The 21,669-nt window shown below is 35.3% G+C and overlaps 1 protein-coding gene across 1 annotated transcript in view; it reads left to right on the forward strand.

Moving 5' to 3' along the window:
• ABCA12 (ATP binding cassette subfamily A member 12) overlaps nt 1–21,669 on the forward strand; it is a 163,010-nt gene that overhangs the window by 70,396 nt on the left and 70,945 nt on the right. The window contains exons 8-14 of the mRNA XM_033111395.1: nt 4,174–4,286; nt 8,695–8,770; nt 11,927–12,045; nt 13,100–13,206; nt 18,930–19,186; nt 19,279–19,391; nt 20,625–20,749. Of these exons, the coding sequence (XP_032967286.1) occupies nt 4,174–4,286; nt 8,695–8,770; nt 11,927–12,045; nt 13,100–13,206; nt 18,930–19,186; nt 19,279–19,391; nt 20,625–20,749 (910 nt within the window). The remainder of the gene's footprint in view (nt 1–4,173; nt 4,287–8,694; nt 8,771–11,926; nt 12,046–13,099; nt 13,207–18,929; nt 19,187–19,278; nt 19,392–20,624; nt 20,750–21,669) is intronic.

Genomic DNA, 21,669 nt, shown 5'->3' on the forward strand with positions numbered 1-21,669 from the left:
CCCCTTTAAAGGCTACTTTCCTCATAAAAGAGATCAGAGTATGGCCAGCATTTAGAGTTTAATAGTCTGGCACTTAGATTTTGACTGCCCTGTCTAGTTAAATTTGAAAATGTGCATTAAAAGATCAACAACTTAGGGGTTGCCAGTTGGCTCAGTTGGTTAGAGCGCAGTGCTCATAACACCAAGGTCACTAGTTCAATTCCCACATGGGCCAGTGAGCTGCGCTCTCCACAACTAGATTGAAAACGACGACTTGACTTGGAGCTGATGGGTCCTGGAAAAAGACACTATTCCCCAATATTCATAAAATAAAATAAAATAAAATAAAATCAGGCCCTAGGTCATAGTTAAAAAGAAAAAAAAAAGATCAACAACTTAATCAACAGCCATCAGTTATTGAATGCTGATTACAAACCAGACATTTTACTAGGCCCTTTATATATATATATGTTATATTAAATCCTACAACTAAATTATTATTTATTTTATAAATAAGGTAACAGAGGGTCATAAAATTTAAATATTTGATGATCACGCAGCTAGGAAGGTTTAAATCTGGGTTTTCTAATTCCAGAACCCAGGCTGCCTCTCTCATGCATGTTATTAAGAGTACATTCCATCTCTAATGTCTGAAGCACCAGACGAGAGTATTCTCATCTTCTTTGGAAAACTTCCAAGAGTTTATTATGTTTGTTCAAAGACCTTATAATAAGCCATTATGTTGGCACATTAATCTCATTTAATCCTCACAGTAGTGCTTTGAGATTGAGACAACAGATATCCCCATTTTATAGAAGAGGAAACAAACCCTCATGGACGTCAAATGACTTCCCAAAGTTTCGGCAATTAGTGCAAAGGCAGGACCTGAACTCAAGGAATCTGAATCTCAGTCCTGTACTCTTTGCACAATAGCATTTTTTAACTAAAACAGGAGCAAGATAGTAGGAAGTCTGAAGTTTGAATCTCTAGATTGGCTCTCATTTTAGCACTTAGGGACATTTTCACTCACCCAGAATTTTGACACTCAATCTTCTTCCTTCTATTTATATTCTGTCTTGGAAAGCAAACAGATAAATCAATCAAAGGATAAGAGGGATCGTTTGCATTATGTAGTATAGCCATGAAAAGATTCCAAATAATAATCATACTACAGTAAGATATCACTACACATTCACTAAAATGGGTAAAATTTAAAAACATGGACAACCCCAATTACTGGCAAGAGTATAGAGCAAATCCAACTTTCATACATTGCAAGTGACAGTGTAAAGTGATACAATCATTTTGGAAATCAGTGTGACAGCTTCTAATGAAGTTAATAGATCCATATGATATAGCATTCTACTCTTGGGTATTTATCCAAGAAAATGAAAACATGTCCACGTGAAGACTTGTATGTTAATGATTATAGCAGATTTATTCATAATAGCTAAAAATTGGGGAGAAAAACAAATATCCATAAACAGAATGGCAAATAATTGTAGTTTATTCATACATTGGAATTCTGCTCAACAAGAAAAATAAACAGATTACTGAACCACACAACAAGATGAATAAATCTTATGAATATTCTGCTGGCAAAAGAATCCAGACCAAGACAAAACAAAACAAAACAAAACAAAAAAACCCACACACATACTGGATGTGTAAAATATTGTATTACTTTATTTATATGAAGTTCTCAAATTGACAAAATTAATTTATAGTGTTAGAAATTAAATCAGTGTACCCTAGAGCATCTCTTGGGAGCATGAGGAAATTTGAGGGGGTTATCTAAACTTTATCTTATTAGCATGGTGGCCACATGAGTATATACATTTGTCAGAATTTACTGAACCGTAACCTAAAATCAGTGCATAATTCTGTATGTGAATTGTACCTCAATGAAATTTGGTTAAAGCAACAAATAAAAAACAGAAGTCCCCCAAAACAATATTCAGGAGAAGGTGGAAAACCCAAAAAGTAGTTTAGGGTCAAGAAGAAATAAAAAAATATACTTTAGGCATTATTTTGGTAAATTACATAGGAAGGACATTGCACTGTCCTTCATTGCAAATTTTAAGAGAATTTTTTAATTCTCTTAAAATTTAAAATAAAATGATTGCATATTATAGCATCATGCAATAAAGTATGCTGTAAGGTAACGATTACAAATGTTGTAAACCAGCCTACATAATCATAAAGAAGAAAAAAGAAATAGCTGATAACTTGGGTAACTTCCTTTTTTATATGATGAACAAGAGGAAATAAAATCTACTGACATTTTATTAATGATATTCATAACAATAGTGCTGACAGTTTTAATGAAACTGCCAAGTGTTTAGTCTTTGAAGGTGTTACTTTAGGAAAGCAGATCAAGGAAGCCAGGCCAAGAACCAAGCTGGGAGAAGGCTGGCAGAGTCTATTTAACTGGTTACCATGAACATCAGGGGTCAGATACAAGCTAAAGTCTCAGAACCAGGAAATTCTTGGGGGCAAATATAAAAATGTCTGAGGTATCAACTGTTATGTATAGAGAGCAGAGATGAAAATAAGACAGCAGTCTCTATGGCCAAACATACAGCTGGCATAACAAGTTAACAATGCCTGTGGGCTATGTGCAGAAATGCTCTGCCCTCCTCCTCCCCTGCCATGTTGGGGCAAAGTTTCTGTGCCAGAGGCAAGGCATGGAGTGGAAAGAACACAAACAAGCTCTATTTACTATTAACTCGGTAAAATTGTGTAAGTTATTTAACTTTTTGAACTTTAGTTTTTCCATCAGCAAAACATGTAAATAAAATTGACTTCATGGAATTATTAGAGAACTAAATAAAAGTATATGTGTGTGTGTGTATATACATATATATATATATGTATGTATGTACACACATACACCCTTATCTATATGTATATACTGGAAACTAGAGGAAACTCAAAATTTAGCACTCTAAATATAACTTTCACTCATACCTAGAAAGGTAAAATTAAAATAATCTTAATCTAAATATTAAAAATTCCAGAAATATTGTAGACTACCGTGAACGTATATGCACATACTATATCTATTGCTAGAGTGAGGCTTCAGTTGGCTAAGATACATGGGAAAAAACTATTAGCTAATTTGTACTATATTTATGATTACAATGGCAAATTGTTAACAAAGCCTTTTGTTCTAGTTACTAATGTAAATTGAAGCATTGCTTCAGCCTTGAGCATCGGTATAAAACACAGTCTTTGTGAAATTCAGGAATATATGTACAATGCCAGCACTTTTTTTTTTTTTTAATTTATTGGGGTGACAATTGTTAGTAAAATTACATAGATTTCAGGTGTGCAATTCTGTATCACATCATCCATAAATCACACTGTGTGTTCACCACCCAGAGTCAGCTCCCCTTCCATCACCATACATTTGATCCCCCTCACCCAATGCCAGCATTTTTTAAATGTACAAATAGCAAAAAGGGGATTACATTTCTTAGGTAACTAACTGCTTTTTCGAAATATGGAGTGAACTCAAGCATAAGTGAATTTGCTGATTGTCCATCTCCAATGCAGACAGCCCTTCTTTTTGGTAACATAATAATCCTAGGAAGACAGTGCCAGTTCGGCTGGGTATTATTTTGAGCTAAGTGCCTGTGGGCCACTTAGAGGATAGAATGCAGTCTTTAATTAAGGCTAGCTCCATTTTTGTTTGTTTCAAAAAACAATACCATTTATTTAGCAAAAGATAAATATTTATCAAATGCTTAAACAGTAATTATTCCTGTAACTGAGTCCTTTATATGGGCTTGACTTTTAATGAAAATAATTTCCAATATTTAGCTTTTCGCTTTAATTAAAAAAAAAAAAAAAGAGTGGTATCCTTTTATTGGAAGTTGCTGTTTCTAACCACTTATTTTTAAGTCTTAACAGAAACAACTGATGTGAACTCTACTCCCTTACTTTAAGTCCTTTGAATCCCAAGGTTTTAGCATCCTGGAAACTTGAAGTGCTCTGTCTGGTGCTGGAGCGTTTTGTTGGGATTTTGTGCATGAACGGACAAACAAGTAATTAAACAACAATAGCAGCACCTTGTTCTTTATGTTATAAGAATAATTTTCTGTATCATAGACATTTTCTCCTTGAATAACCTTTTGTTTCTCTCTGAAAACCTGGAAATGCAAACTGTTTCATTGTTTTTCGACTCGTTAGTGTGCTGCTGGTTGTGCAGAAGGTTTACCCACGCATCACAACTAATGAAGGTTTCAGAACTCTCCATAAATCTCTTAAACATCTGCTGTACACTCTGAACTCCCCAGCTCAAGGTATTTTATTTTTATCATATTGTATTCACTTCTGTGTCTCAAAGCCTGTTAAAAATATAAAACAGAGTGCAATGAAGTAATCATTTGTGGATGATATTATTCTTAGGTGGGGACATATGCTGTTGCTAAATCTGGACATATAGCTAATCAAAGTGTGGAGAAAGGGAGAAATGGCCGGAAAAGAGGCTGTGACTTACTAGGGCTTTTATTTAGGGGAAATGCTCTCTCTTAGCTTATCAAACTATGTTTACCCATGGTAGGAAAAATAAATGTCAGGGAGCAAGCCTCAGCAAATAAAGTTTTATCAGTAATTTTTAGAACAAAAGCCTACCCTGAATTTCAGTGTGTTTTTGCCCTCATTTCCAAATTTTGGCTCTTATTGGTAAAAATATATCCCTCAACCAGCCATCTTGAAAATGCATGATGGAGATCAACGGATGAATAAATCAGTATACATCTACTGTCAATCCCAGGAAGACAAGCTATAGCATGTAACTAGTGAGTCAGAAAATATCACCTTTGCATGTATAGAATAGCATATACCACACATATACACACAGACACACAAACACAGAGATTCCGGGCTGTGAGGAATAAATCCCTATTCCCCAAGTAAAATGTTTGGTTAGCATTTATCTCTCCTGAATGAGTTTAGAATTAGGTTCTCTCAGCTGAATTTATTAGCTTTTACGCATAGACTTTACCTTTGGGTTACAAATAAGTATCCTAAGAGCATCAGGTCATAAGCTGATTGTTTATTATAAGGTCTTAAACCATTAGTTTTTATATGAAAAGCAGATTTGGAAAGGCTTTAAAGAATTCTCACAGGAGGGTCTAATATACTTTTGGATACCAATTTCTATTAGTCTAGAGCATTTTTTTTATATCTAAAATTACAGAATTAATGACTAGCTTTCAAGATTGTTGTTAAATTCAACTGTCTTAAAAAACATGGCGTGGGGGGAGGGGAAAGGCTTACTCTTTAAAAAAAGTCCAGGTCAGAAAACCAGACAGTGAACTAACAAACACCAATTATTTCCTCTGCATTTTTTAAAAATATATTTGCATTTTAAAGACTTGAGAACTTCAAGTTTCTCCTTACCATTCTTTTCCTTTTCATCTTCACACTCACTCCTGGTAATTATATAAAATAAAGGGACAAAGTTAAAAATGTTTTTACAAATAACAAAAGCTCATCAGTGCCTTAGAAGCCAGAGAAGTCGGCAGCACTTCTTATTAACTCAGGCAAAAAACGTTTTTTCCTGGTGAACAACATAAGTCAGTTTTTCTGTATTTAACAATGGCCATGTCTCGTGTCTATGACGATGCCAGTGATTTCGGCGTGCATTAAAATGTGCCATTGAATGGTCAAGATGACAAGGCAGTAATAGCAAGAAAACGTGTTTTGATTTGAAAATTTGGTGTGCCTAAATCTGTTCGTTTCCTACACTTGTGACTTCATCAGTCTGAGAATATCGATGCAGTAACATTAATGTCAATTCCTAAAAGTCATTAACCCCAAGTCCCTACCTGCTTTAGTAGAAATTTTGTGGCCTTTGAAAAAAATCCTGGTAGTTATTTTCGGAAATCCTTCAGTCAAGCCACACTTACCTGGAAGGCTGAACCAGTGACTCTGTTCAATAGCACAGGGGTCTCTAGCCCCATGTATAGCCTCCTGCCACATTGCCCAGGCCACTCTGTTCTTAATGTTCATGGCATTTGTGAAGTGAACATATTTTCCCTCCTTGGCTTTACATTCAGTTAAGCTGGAGTGGGGTAGTATCTCATAGCAGGGTTGCTTGGGTCCTCTCTGATGTATGACGGGGTTGATATAGCTTTGAAAATCTTGCACTACTCTTTCAAAGAAGGACAGTAAAAAAAGATAGTATGTTTCTGTGTCAATAAATACTTTGTTGTCTCAAATCCCTTTATCATCAACACAATCCTATGAAATGTAGCTATTACCCCATTTTACAGACAAAGAAACTGAGGCAAAGGGAAGCTGGGCTCTTTGCGTATGTTATACACTCAGCAAGTGTACAAACTGAGATTAAATCCTGGATCTGTCTATGCCCAAAGCCAGGTCCCGTGAGCTCTTTGCTAGATGGCCTGGCTCATATTTACTATCTGGGACATATACAAACTTGCTTCCAGGATATCTCATGCAAATACCAGCCACTATCAAACCTCAGAATGTCTGCATTTTCAGCCACTGATGAAGTTTGACTCATTGTGCCAGATTCCTTTCCACATAATATGTTTTTCTACAGCCATGCCCCCATTCCTTTCCACAGTCTGATTTCTACAACCTCCCCTACCCCATGTCTATTTCTGATTCAACCTTGATTATGAACATACTTCAAGATTTCTTCAGGAGCATCCTCAGCAAGCATGAAAATATGGAGATGCTAATAAACTCGGAGGAAGGAGATTATCTCCTAACTCTTGTCTTAAGGAATCTAATTCTCAATGAGAATCCCTGCTTCACAGTATAATATTTAGCATTTCCATTTATAAGCACTCAGTTTTGAGAGCAAAGATTACCTTTGTGACTCATTGAAGTTTGTTCTTTTGCAAAGAAGTAAATTATATGCAATTACATCTTTAACTAGAGAGCCATCCTTCCTGGGGAAAAGAGGTTATCTGTGCACTAGATTTCTATTGCTATGGGCACCATTTTTAAACATTCCTAGTTCTATAAATAATAAAAAAAAGTTAAATCTCCCCTTTAAAAGGTCTGTAACATTGCCCCACTTCATTAAAGCCTATTTAGTCCATTATTTCCTCCAAGATACTTTATAGTCCAGAAGGAAAAGAGGCCAGAGGAAAAAGTCCCTGCTAACATCAAGGTCAAGTCTATCATTGATATGTACGAAGTTAATTTCTATTAGTTACCCATTGTAAACACTTGATGAAGAAGAGAAATTTCATACAATATATTATACAAATGCCACTGAACTTGCTGAGCATCACATAGGAGTTCAACGTGAAGAAGATTTGGTCAGAGAAAAGTGGTTTTATATATTTTTACATTGCAAAAAGCAAAAATCACAACAGAGTCCTATCCTTGATTATTCTATATATGGCTGCCAATAAATAATCAGTATCACCATCATTAATTAGATTGATTTATTCTGTGTATCTTCATTCTTGGTCCTTTAACTCAGTGATGCATAGCAATTATTAAGACAATAATATTCGGTTGCACCTTGAGTAGTGCACAGGAAAATTCTGCTCTGCTGAACAGGAAAACTGGAAAAGCCACTCTGCCAGTCACTAGGGATGGTGCAGACATTACTCAGATATGGCTGATACAGACACAGATAAGGAGGTCTTTCATTCTGTGATACTCTTTACACACACACTAATTTAAGTAAACTAAATGATCAGCACGAGAAAAGTATGGGTGATTCCATAGTTTTGCACAAGGACCTTTATTAGAAGGCTTTAGGACAAGCTAAGTAGAGATAACGGGAGAATTATTAATGCTGATAATAAAAGTTCCTATTGAAAGTGATTAGGCCAATGTTAAAAATGACAGCACCGAAACATCCGTATCCATGAGGAATAAGTAGTGTCTGAAGAGAAGACTGAAATAAGTGATACCATTTCCCTAAGGGCACTGAATGAAAGCATTGGATTTATGATGTTTTTGTTATGCAGTAGCCATTTAAAGTATTTTCATTTTCAATTTTTCATGTGAATGCTAACGCACACTTACTCTTTAATGACACAGCGTTATGCGGCAAGCTGACTCAGCAACCTATTTAACTTCTAGGGGCAATTCTGTGTTGAATTAGATCTTCACATATGGTTTCCATTAGACCCAACTTAGTGATTACCTTCCACACTCCAAACATTCATATTATTTGAGACCAGTCAGAATTGTTCTGTTAACATTAGCCAATTTGCATTCACAGTTGTATTCAATTGAAATCAGTGGCTGCTTTTTGAAAGATAAAAAATATAGATTAGTGACAGCAGATGTTCCTAAGTTCTAGACAACTGAAGGCAAAGAAAATCCAGTGATCCATGACTGAAACTGGCTTCATTTGATTAACAAGTCACATGGTAATCAATCTGCATTATAATATTCAAGAGTCATCTATGCATACAGGCCTTGGGATAAAATAATGTAACAGTTTGTTGCACGGAGAAAGAATTTGTTAGAAATGCATGAGCTTGACTGTTGGGATTATTTTGATTAATAGGCATCCATTTCCTATAAATATCCTAAATGTTTCCAACAAAAGAGCATAGACATCATTTGTAAAATCCTTTGGAGAAAAATTCTGCAGATTTTTTGCATTATCTCCCCATTAATTTGATCTGGGATGATTTTTGCTAAGAAAATTAAATCACTTAGGCAAACATTAAATATTTACCTATGTAAATGTTATTATTTTAGGTGGCTCTGATAATACAACACATACGTGGAGTGAAGAAAATGGACCGTCACTTTCCCCAAGCAGCCTGGCTGCACAGTAAGTCTCTCTTGGTTTGTTTCTAAATTAGTAGGTCACTTGGCTGAAGCAATGCAGACAATTCATAGACATAATTCTTGTCTGTGTGTAAGACCATGTAATAGAAAAATCAACCATTGACTGACCAAAGAAAAGGACGTAGTTGTAGTGTAGTAAAGTTGAAACTTACAAGGATCTCTTTTTCAGTTCTAAGATTGCATTACTAAATCCAGTGTGTCCCGTCTGGATTGATTTCAATATGTCAATAAGGAAAATCTAGTTGGAGAGCCAATATCCAACTCTTCTAAGGCCTTTTATTATGAAAAATATATAAGCCTCCAATTTTTCACAATACTATTTATTTCAGTTTTGTAAAACATCAGAGTATTCCTCATGCCCAGTTGAGGTAATGGAGAAATTTATTTCAGTAGAATTCAGGTAGCAAAACTGTTTATAGATAATTTAATTTCGGGCTCCTATTGGGGCATGTAAATAAATATGTTGTCTCAGGAATAGGTAGTGGAAATGACAGCTGCAACCTTGGCTTCTAAGGACCATGAATGTAGTAGGCAGTTTCCTGGAGTAATTGTAATAATTATTGTAGGCAATGCAAGCAGTGGCCTGTAAAGGTGACTGAAGCAAACTCTTACAGTTCAAGGCAAATTTAGAGACTGGATGGCCTGCTATATACAGGTTGTTTAGGCCTGATGAATTATACTATTGAAATTCTTTGACTTTAGTCCCAAACGATACATTTTTATGCAAATGGAAATTTGTACAAATAAAAACAAATAGTAAGACTTCTTTTTAACCAGTTTCTTTGTCTACTGTAGAGTCTGCAGTTTTTTATAAACTTCCTATTACTTAATGAGAACTTCTCCAACTTTGGGTAATTCTAGGCAAAATCCTTCCATAAATGACCACCTCCTATTTCCGCTGCCATGTCTCTTCTGCTTTAAGGTGGCTGAATCAGACACTTCTCTCAGAGCAGTAGAGTAGCCTTGGGAAATTTATCCCTAGCCAGGGTGCCATCTTCGAAGTAGTCAGGTCTTCAAAAATAATTTTTTTAAAAAACCCAAACCTTTGAATTGAGACAACTGGATGCATATTCTGAAGCCAGGTATCTTTATCAGAGCCTTGAGGCTTCCATAGAATTGATAATGTTAACGACTCAGACCTGCAAATTCTACAGCAAATGTAGTTAGTTGCTGACAGCTAGCTGACAGTTTATTAGGAAGAATTTAATACTTTTAAGATGATACTTGTTGAGATTGATCAAATTAAGGGATTACCTATCTTTGGACTTCCTTTCCATTCCCCCTTTAAAATAATCACAGAGTGGCAATATTTGGCGTGGGGTAATAAAAAAAAAAAAACTAAAAAGAAAAACCACTTTGGTCCGGAGTTTTTCTGAAGCAAGTTGCTCAAAACCATTTTCTCTCATAGCTCTTCTCCTTCTTTATTATTTTTGTTCTAACTTTATTATTTTTATTGTTTTTTGTATGTGCATGTGTGTGTGCACACTCATACATGCACACATCCATAAGTTCATCTTTTATTGTAAGCATTTTTGCGAAGTAGGTAGGATTATATATAAAAGACCTATAAATAAAATGGTTGGAAGGAATAATTGGATGTTTATGCCAAGACAGTGGCACATAGATATGGAATCTAAATTTTGGGAGTGTATTAAATCTAATCTCAAAAATTTTGTCCATCAACTGTTCTTTAGGAAGCTAAGAGAATGGCTTAGATGATATTTCAAGGTCACTTCTAGCCCAACATTTTTCTATTTTAAGCTTAAAATTTTACTCCAAGAATCTCTTGTACCACTACATCCGGAAGTTTAGTTCAATATTTTGCTGTTGAGCATTGCACCAGGATAGAAATGGCTTTATGCTATAATAACAATGACAGAGAAAAAGACAACATTGGGAAGAGAGTCTCTGGTCAAAGAAATGCCTAAGCAAAAGCAAGAGGGCTTGGAAATGGTTGCTAGGTTTTTTATTTATTTATTTATTATTTATTTATCTTTTTTCTTAATGTGGAGGCTCTGAATTGTATTTAAATAAGAATCAGCCATCCGATCAATTAGCTGTGCTCTGACTGCCAAATGAGAGACTATCTTGATATAGATTTTTTTTCCTTTTGAAGTTCCTTAAGGATCCATTGTTTATAACCCACATTTAAACACCCTGAGACTTCTTTAATGTTAATGCAAATACTTTCCTAGCCATGCCAGGAAAAGTCTCTTCTAATTATATTTGAAAATCTAAGTTAAAGATCGGACAAGACTAGTTAATTTGTGTGTTGTGCAGTTTGATTCAAAGTAGATGATCCCCAAATCAGCCATTGACATTCATTCGATGTCTATCAATAAAATTCAACAGTAGAAATTAAGAGAAATTATTAAATAAATAGAGAAACAGCCTCGCAGTTAAAGTGACAGAGCATAAATAACACACACACATTTATTCACTCACATCCGTATGCCTCAGAACCTTAGGCTATGTCCTCATATGCCAGTCAATGTTAAAAGAAAGTGGTTAATTTGGGAATACTAAGTTGGTTGTTAAAAAAAAAAAAGAATTTATACTGTTCAGTTGAATTCCACTATTTTAAAACTCATAATGAAATGAATTTAAATTTACTTAGAGGATGGCATGGTATAGCAGACCATCCAGCCCCTACCTCTCATTTGACAAGAGAAGAAACTGAGGCCCGGGGGGGAGGGGTTGCCAGATTTAGAGGAAAAAAGGAAAAGAAGAAGTGAAAAAAAAAAAGAAAGAAAAAGAAAAACACGCAAGACTCATGGGATGTACTCACATTGAAAAACTACTTACTATTAACCTGGAATTCATATTTAACTGGGAGTTCTGTGTTTCATCAGGAACCTTTCACCCAGTGATTTTCTTCCACATAAATATGCCTAAAGATGATCTTAATATCACTTATGATTGAAACTTTAAATAATTAAATATAATGATAATGCCCACGGAAAAGGTAAGTACTCAGAGAACCAAGAGCCACACTGCCATTGTGCAGTTGGGCTGGATGAGGGATGATGTCCTACTTCACCCTGTTTCAATGTTCAAGTCAACCATGTCAATGAGCTGAAAAAATGGCTTTGCTCGTTTTTATATGACCTAATTTACATATTCTTTTCTAATTCTATAGGCTCCTAATACTGGAAAACTTTGAAGATGCCCTCTTAAATATATCAGCAGATAGTCCTTATATTCCTTACTTGGCATGTATCAGAAATGTCACTGACAATTTGGCCAGGGGATCACAAGGTACTACTCTTCTTAATAGTCAAAATGCTGCTTATGGTTTCTACTTCTGTCCTAAAGTAGTAACTCTTTTAAGACATTTATTTAAAAATGAGACAAAAATAAAAAATTTTAGTTTCCATTTGCATCAGTTTCAGTTTGATGGTTCGATATATGAATGGAATATGTAATCATATTATTATTATGTTATTACTTCTCTTGCTGCTGCAAGGACCACCTGGTCACCTGGAAAAACTTTAATGTATAATGACCATATAACGGATAATGTGATGCTGGCCACCTGGACAAACTTTTCAAAGGTCCAGCGTCATTAGGGGTTCACACAACACTTCATGACGTTTTCTATGCCCTTAATAATCTCAGTTGTCAAAATATAATGAACAATGATAATATAGATTTGCAAAAGCAGTTGTAAATTACATAAACAAAGGAATTTTTGTGGCAGACAGTTTTTACTTCCTACACTTATACATTTTATTTTCAATTTTCTGCCTATGAAGATTGCATTTAATCAAATGTGTCTTTTCTTTCTTTTAAAGAGAAAAATATCTGTTCTATTACATTTTGTAGGAGATGTATATTCACTTTTCCTACACCAAAATCATTTTTTGAGACTTAACGACAAGTAAACAGTACAACGAATAATTAAACATGGTCTCTGTTTAGCAGGCCTGAATTAATCAAGGTCACAAAGGCATATTTATGTCACAATGATTACACAACCTATTCTTCCCTAAACACTTCAACTTAATGCTATGTCCAAAAGTCATAAATAAAAGCGTATTCAGTTCACAAAGAGCCAAAATTGTTTCGCACCTTTGCTAGAAATATTTTTGTCTCTAAGCAGAATATCTATGAATATTTTAAAAATAATGAACTCTATAGTCTCCAGGGTTCAAGGAAAGGTTAAATTTTCACTCCTCTTAGATTTAGATTGAACTAGACTATTGTCTTAGAAAAAAACTTAGTAATAAATTAAGATAAAAGTGTCTTTCAAATGGCTTTCCTAAATGACCTTGCAATTTACATAAGGTAACTTTTCTTCCCTCCTTTACAGAAAATTTAAGACTCCTGCAATCCACAATTCAATTTAAAGAATCTTTTCCTGAAAATGGTTCCTATGAGGATTACTTCCCTTCACTTCCTGAAGTCCTGAAATCAAAAGTAAGCCTTGAAAAAAACAAAACAAAACAAAACCTCAATACTTCCTGTACTACTCTGGCAAGACAGCTTTTAGTTTAAGTTTTAAGTCTGTATCTTCATAAATACTGGTCCTATTTTGACTCTAGGTTCATGCTGCAAAAGGGTGACAGAAGTGTTCTGGTGCTCTATGATGGCATTTTGTTTTTAATCAGTGGGTAACTTTATGAAACGACCTATAACAGCCTAATTGCAGTATGCACATCCACAAAGGAATGACTAATAATATACTTATCTTATTAAGTAAGCGTCAGGATTTGCAAAAGCATTCATAATAATATTTCTAACTGGAGATGGCTTTCGTTTCTAAAACTAAAATTCAACTTCAAAAGCTGATGTCTTAGACTTCACAGTGTCCAAAAGAATCTCAGAAGTTGACTCACCTTATTTTTATTATTGTCATCAGAAGCAGAAACTAATAATTCATATCAAAGTGTATGACATTGAAGAAAAGCAACTATAAGCATGTAAAACTGAAGTTTGTCTGAATTGGTTCATGTTTGTGGGTCTATTATTCTTTGTTTAGCTCATGTATGTAGTGTGCAGTTTATCACGAAATTCACTTCATTTCTTAAATAACCCTATTAAATTTTGAAAGCAACTTTCATAGTAAGAACAGCAGTTTAATTTGATTTATGTAGGCAGGGATAAAGTAAAATTAGAACTGGTTTATTCAGGGCAAGCATGACTTGCTGTATAGTCAACATGGTATAATTAAGCAGGCATCTAAAACATATGTCCATGTATATTACAAACAAATATACTAGTTAGACTACTTACATTTTAGTCCTGGTCTTCTACACAAATCAAAATTTCTAATGTACTTAATTTAGCACTATCTCAATGTGTTTGTGTGAAGGAGAAGGAAGTTATGCATTCATCTGGAAACTTCCTGCTCATCTTTCAAGGACAAGTTTAAATGTCACTATTATGATATTAGAGTATCGTCTTTCTCCCTGTTTCCCAGCCAGGGTAATGACTTTGTGCACATATAATATTAATCCATGCTTTCATTCCATCCATCATCTGTGCTCCCTTAATACTAATGTATTTCTTCAAAAGACATAATCTCTAACCCCAAAATCTTTATAATTAATTCAGTGGAGATGGAAAAGCAGACAATAATTATAGCACAGTGAGGTAAGTGTTGTGATAGGCGAAAGGACAAGATTCTGTGTATGGATGTGGGGTATTTAACTCCGCTTGCTGGGGATGAAGGTGGAGAGAAAAAAAATCGAAGAAGAAATAACGCTTACTCTGAGTCTCACAGGCCTGTGTAGGATTAGGTTACAGTCTTACATTCCAGGCATAGAGACCTACATTTCTAAGACAGAGATGTGAACCTGAAGGATAGATAAAGGTTACTCGGGGTCAGATGTCCAGCTGGAGCTGGAGGGGCCTATGGGAGAGGCAAGAAAGGGGGCTGCAGAGAGACTGGGCCCAGATCCCAAAAGCCTCTTCATGTTTAGTAAAAGAATTTGAATCTAATCCTGAAAGTTGTGAATTTGAAGAAGGTGACATTTGCATTTTAGAAAGAGATCTCTTTGGGAGAATCATGAAGAACCAGTTGGAAGAAAGCCAAATACGTGATATTTGGAGTAACCTAAGCAAAAAGTGAGACTGTCCGTGGCAGAGACTAGAAGGAAGGGATAGTTTCAAGAGAAATGTAGGGTCAGTGTGAGGCATAAGGGAGAGAGTCTCTGGTGACACAGATTTCTGGCTTTTGGAACCTGATACTTAGCATTACAGTTTGTTATATATGTAGGGTCTATGTCCCTCACATGTAAACTCTGATGAAATTATGCCTTCTGCATCTCAAACGCCTCTATCACATAGTAGGAGTTTAAGACTTGGTTTCTGAATGTATGAACAAATGAGGGTGTTAAAGAAGAGCCCTGGGAATGTAATTGTGTTACCTGGACAATTACTAATTGTAGTTCTCAATTTGCAAAGCAACCGGGCAGTTCACAACATACACTAGAGAAATGGAAATGGTACATTCTCAATCATTTACACTAATGGAATGGGAATGGAGCTAAGAATAATTTAAAACAGCATCCACAGTTTTAATATACTGCTCCCCATGAGGGTTATACTAGGAAAAAAGTTCTAGAAGGCACAGAAGTGGAAATAAACTACAATTTTGTCCCTTGGGTAGAAAAATCTACTGTCATTTATAACAAGCATGGCTGCTGTTTGCAACTGCCAGAACCCATTCATCTAAGATTACAAGATCTATGAGGCACGTGACTAAGTATGTCCCTGTACGGTTGTGTCCTCAGCTCCTGGCACGTGGAAAACGTCTATATCACTGAAAGAGTTAAGACAAACACCTGGAGTTTGACAATAATGGTGCTTTCACTTCCCTGCTTTGCCATCCTTGATAATGAGTGTCCTGATTGTGACAGTCAGTTAGGCCCCACCCATTCCAGAACATCATTCATGGTATTTCTAAGAAGGTTTAGACCTTCCAGTATGTCACATACCTGTCTTTCCTTGGTGACTTTTCCTCTGTTTCCACTCCTCTGTCCTAACTCTAACAGTCTACACTTGAGATGTTTTTCCCCCCCTTCCCTTCATTATCTGTTTTATCCTTTTTCTTTTCAATCTCTGGTGGAAAGGATCACTTCCTGTTTGGGGAACCACGCATAAAGTGGATATTCCTCCTATTGGGCAGAAATAATACAATATTGTCTTTGTCACACCTTTACATTTTTAGATAGTCCCCTTTCCCCTGCCAAGAGCCCAGGACTATTGCTGTTTTATCATTGTTGTGCCTATGATATTTTGAGGTGTAGACCACCGTGTCGCTTACAATCCTGATTCAGATGCATTTGGGAACCATAGGCAGTGGGGAGTTCAGTTGCAGCTGGATGTGGAATTAGTTATGGGTCATTGTTCAAGTTTAGGCCTGAGCCCTTACTCACAATATGGACCAGAGTAGTGATAAAGGAGAAAGGGGCTCTCTCTATCTGAGGCCGCGACAAACCTGAAATCTGGACTTGACACATACTTTTGAAGAGAGAATTATAATTCTCTGAACTTGGATTGATTATTAATGATCCACAAAGCTTCAAAAGGTTAATGCATAGATTGCTTTTAGAAGACAGTAGTAAATGACAAATACTAAACGACCATCATGTTGCTTCTTGGTGGATATGCCCCACAGTGCATTCCACACTGAAGACTCTGAATTAAATTCTAATTTCAGAGAACGAAATCTACTTCAGTAGCATGGCTAGATTTCTACTTCTTCTTCTATAACTTTTATCAGGCCAAGATTATACTATATCAGGGTGCATTGGTCTCTTATACATACCGTGTTTCCCCGAAAATAAGACCTAGCTGGACGATCAGCTCTAATGCGTCTTTTGGAGCAAAAATTAATAGAAGACCTGGTATTATATTGTATTATATTATATTATATTATACTATACTTTATTATATCATACTATATTATATTATAGTAAAATAACACCGGGTCTTCTATTAATTTTTGCTCCAAAAGACGCATTAGAGCCGATTGTCTGGCTAGGTCTTATTTTCGGGCAAATGCGGTATATGTCAAACTTGCAACTAAAAATACATATTTTGGGCTCTACTGAGTAAAAGTAATTCAAATTTACTACACTCTCAAATACTCAACTAAAACAAATATATTGGGCTACCAGTATTTATCCTTTTATTTAAGAAATCACTAAAATAAAAGCCACTGGCGGATGTGGCAGGCAGGCTTGGCTCCATTCATTAGAAATTTAATCATATCTAGTATTTGGAAAATCAAAGGGAAGGAACAGAGTGGCCAACATGTAGTTATAGCTGGTAAAATGATTGGATCTCTTACATAATGGAAAATTTCTCCTAGCAATAAGACATAGCAAGTAGAATTTTAATATGTCTGAGGCCATTTTAGATAGTTCAAAGCCAGAAGTCATTTAGAATATTAAATACAGTGGAAAATAGGCCAAAAATATTTGTTATCTAAGATGATTAGTGTTTAATTGCTACTGCCTGCATGTAGTTACTATAAACCTCTCATCCAAGACACATCCTTGTGCTTTTCCCTTTTGATATATGGGAGGAAATATTCCAAACATTTGCCTGTCTCATAAAATAATTCATTTTTGTCAAAATATAACTTCTGATTAGAAATTGAGCTGCCATGAATGACACATATATTTGCTTTTTCAGATGTTGCTCCAAATTATTTGACTTCTTAAAAGGAATAGCTCTAAGGTAGCTTCCAAGCATGACAGACCGGGCTTTCCCTGAGGCCTAATTTTTCCCCCAGAAAGTATGACTTGGGGATATATCCTCAAAACACACATAGCATAGTGAAGCGCAGAGAGTATAGGTGACAGGGTAGGAAATTAGTTGATTTCCATTTTTCTCCTTTTCCTCCCAGTGTGGTATTTTAAACCCTTTTAAAACAGTTCCATAGAACAAAGGCACCTAGTTTCCCTGGATAGTTATCAGGGTAACGTCAGAAGATAATGTCAGTAACACATTCTAAATACAGTCTTTTTAATGCATGTGATTCTCAGGCTGCAGTTTACAAAGGCTTTTCTTGTCAGTTAAGTTTTTAAATTGTGGTAACATACACATAACATAAAATACACACCTTAACCGTTTTTAACTGTATAGTTCAGTCCTGTTAAACACTTCCACAACGTCGTACAAGCAATTCTTTTAATCTTGCAAAACTGAAAACCTGTACCCTTTAAATAACAACTCTGCATCCTTCTCTTTCTCTAGTCCCTGGCAACTACACTTCTACTTTCTGTCACTATGAATTTCACTAATCTAAGTAGCTTACCTTAGATAAGTAGGATCATCCTGTATTTATTGTGTTGTGACCGGCTTACTTCACTTAGCATAGCATCCTCAAGATTCATCATGTTGTAGCAGGTGTCTGAATTTCTTTCCCTTTTAGGACTGAATAACATTCCATTGCATGTATAGACCATGTCATATTTATCCATTCATCTGTCAATGAGCAGTTGTGTTGCTTCCACCTCTTGGCTATTGTGAATAATGCTATGAACATGGGTATAAATATCTGTTCAAAATCCAGTACTTTGAGGTATATACGCAGAAGTGGAATTGTTAAATTGTATGGTGATCCTATTTTTAATTTTTGAGGAACCCCCATACTGTTTTCCTTAGTGGCTGCATCACTTTACATTCCCACCAACAGTGCACAAGGATTCTAATTTCTCCACAGCTTTCCTAACACTTGTTATTTTCTGGGTTTTTTTTTTAATTATTATTTTGATAGTAGCCATCCAAATGGGTATGAGGAAGAAAGACTTGAAGTTCCAAACCAAACCTGCTTTGCTATCTGCACTTACACGTGATTTAAAACATAAACTAAAACATAAAATTAGTTTAAGTATTTGTGATGTAAATGGGATAAAACTAAACGACATCTTTTTAAACTGTGAATCTATCAGATATGAGTTCAGTTGGGACAGACAGTTCTAATAGGTCCAAAAGTTTTATAAAATTCTTAAGAGAACAATAAACTCACAGGACAGAAAACAGTGCTTTGGGGTAAAACTGTTGCCAACTAACTAAATACCTACGTAAAAATTGTTGAAGTAAATCAATTTTGGTTGCTTATTAGCAACTAAATATTTAAAATAATGTAACTAATCTATTTCCCGCTCTTTCCCCCTTCTGGAAAGGTGACTCAACTTAGAAACTTGACTGAACTTCTTTGTGAATCTGAAACATTCAATTCAGTAGAGAAAATGTGCCAGCTCTCTAACGTGAACTTCAGCAACCTGTGTGAAGAGAGTGTATTTCATGTGCAACTTCTGGAAGCAGCAGAACTTGGCACCGAAATCGCAACCAGCTTACTGTACCATGACAATATCGTATCTAATAAACTGAGGGATTTGCTTACTGGGGATCCAGTCAAAATTAATTTAAATATGGATCGGTAAGTTTTTCCATTGTCTTCTTCCTTGGTGAAATCCCTTCTCAAATTACTGAAATGCCTAGTCCAATTTCTTCTCTTCTGTTTCATTCCAGGTTTCTAGAACAGGCTTTGCAAATGAATTACTTGGAAAATATCACACGATTAATGCCGGCCATAGAATCCATGCTGCATGTCAATAACACTGCAAACACTTCTGAAAAACCAGGTGTGTCCCCATCCATATTTTAAATGCTGTCTTATTAGAAAATGTGTGACTCTCATGCTGCAGTTTTAAGAAAGGCTTTTTTGAAGTTCCCCACGAAACCTGCTTTGTATCTGCTCTTGCCCATCAGAAACCTGAAGCTTTCAAATATGGTTACTTGTCTAAAGCAAAAGCACAGAAAGCTAGCAGAGAATGAAATTTGATTTCCCAGCAAAAAGATCTTCAAAAATTTAGCTAGTTAGACTACTTCCCTTTTGTTTCTCTGATATATTAAAGTGCATTAGGTAGTCGGTTGCAAGAGCTAGGATGACATTTATTTACTTCTATGCGAATAATATGATTTAAAAAATAAAAAAACGATGTGCTGCTCTCTATAGAAATCTCAATTCAGAACCTCCTATTAGTATTCCGAGCATGATGTATCACACATACGTTTCTTTTTTGCACAATACCTCAATACTGAAAAGAAAGGCATTCAGAATTTTGGACAACAGACAGCCACAAAATTGGAAGGGCACTAAGTCCAAAAATAAAGAAACTATATTTGCATAAGGGGTACTTCATAAGGAAATCGAAAGGCATTTGCAGAAATAAAGGCATTTGACAGAAATCACCATCTGCCAAAATAAAGTTAAAATATTATGCATTAAAAGACCTAGATATGAAATAATCATAATCACTGTCCTTAAAGAGTTTGAAGTTAAACGCATTCTATTTAAAAGTGAAGTAATGATTATGAAAACCCTTTATAAACTGTAGAGTGCTGGGCAAAGTTAAGGAAAAATGTCCTGCAGCATTATGTTGCGGAGTTAGTTAACCTGCCCTAAGTTGACAATATTATATAATCCGAGGTTAAAAAGCATTCTGAATTTGTGTGATGTTTTAAATCAAATGGAGAGAGGTATATTTAGTACAGTATGTGGTCTGAATCTATGAGGAACCATATTTTCCTTGAATGAAACTTGAATTGTAGACATCTAAGGAAAGTTTATAAAACAGATCCATCTGTTACCTTGGCTTAATGATATCATTGATAGGAACAAGTCTAATTCAGATAGAAATACATCCTAAAGGTGCAAAGTTTTCCAGAACTGGGAGATTTCTGTTCCTGACACAAGGCATATATGTTGAATATATGTTTTAGTCAAAAAGCTTTCTCTGTGTTAGTACAACTAAAACAAGTCACATTGCAACCAACATGTGTTTTGGTTTTGTTTGTTTGTTTGTTTCTCGCAGGTCAATTAATAGAAATGTTTAAAAATGTTGAAGAGCTGAAGGAAGAACTGAGGAGAATGACAGGAATGTCCAATAGGAGTATCGATAATTTGCTGGCCATTCCTATCCCAGATAAGAGAGCTGAGGTGAGGTGGAATGGATTTGTATTTACATCCATTTTTTCTTTTTTTTTTTTTTAGTCTAAATAACATTTAGTAATTGTTGAGCACTTATCAGTAAAATACTGAGTAGTTGAATGCAGTAGGTGAATTTTTCATGAAAGTGATAACATTAGAGGCCTAATTCTTAAGTGAACAGAAAAGAAAAATCCTGAAGAATATTATCACTGTTCCTTTCCCTCTAGCCTTCATTCTCCTTCTTCTTGCTTCCTTTGTCCTCTCCTTTTCTTTACCCCCAGGTGGTTTTCTTAAATGTGTCGTGCCATGAGTTCTTTGTATTCATTATCACAGTCACATTGTCTGAGGTAAATTTGCACATTCTATTATGATGATATCAAAATAAAATTTCAATAATCTAATTGGGAAAAAGACCCAGACTATTTACAATTTGTTGAAACAAAAATAAAAAAGGAATATTCATTTTTGCTTTTTAAAAGTCCCAAGACAAGACACAGTATGTAAAATGTATATGGTCAAGGGAACTCTGGGTAAGTTTGTGGATGTAGTGAACATGTGTTGGTGTGAAAATGAATAATGTCATTTCCTCACAGAATGATAACAGGGTTTTCCACTTGAAATGTCTTATCTTTTATCCACTGTCCAAGTCCATTGTCTGGAAGTGTCATAGAAATTTTCCAAAATAGATGCAAAGCTTAAGGCTTCCTTCATTTAAAACGAGCGTGTGTCATTTCTAAGTACATTCTCCAATGTTGGATAATTTTTTTTTAAACCTTTAAGGCTGCCTTTGGAAAATATTTTTACTTGTGTCATGTTAATTGGTTCTCCCATATAAAAATTAAAATTGCTTTGCCTTCACCTTTTTCCTCTTATCCCAGCAAATATATTCATTCGCCTTTTCCCTTTGATCTCACCTTTTGCTCATTAGA

This window comes from Rhinolophus ferrumequinum, chromosome 8 (assembly GCF_004115265.2).
Source record: "Rhinolophus ferrumequinum isolate MPI-CBG mRhiFer1 chromosome 8, mRhiFer1_v1.p, whole genome shotgun sequence".
Classification (NCBI taxonomy): domain Eukaryota; kingdom Metazoa; phylum Chordata; class Mammalia; order Chiroptera; family Rhinolophidae; genus Rhinolophus; species Rhinolophus ferrumequinum.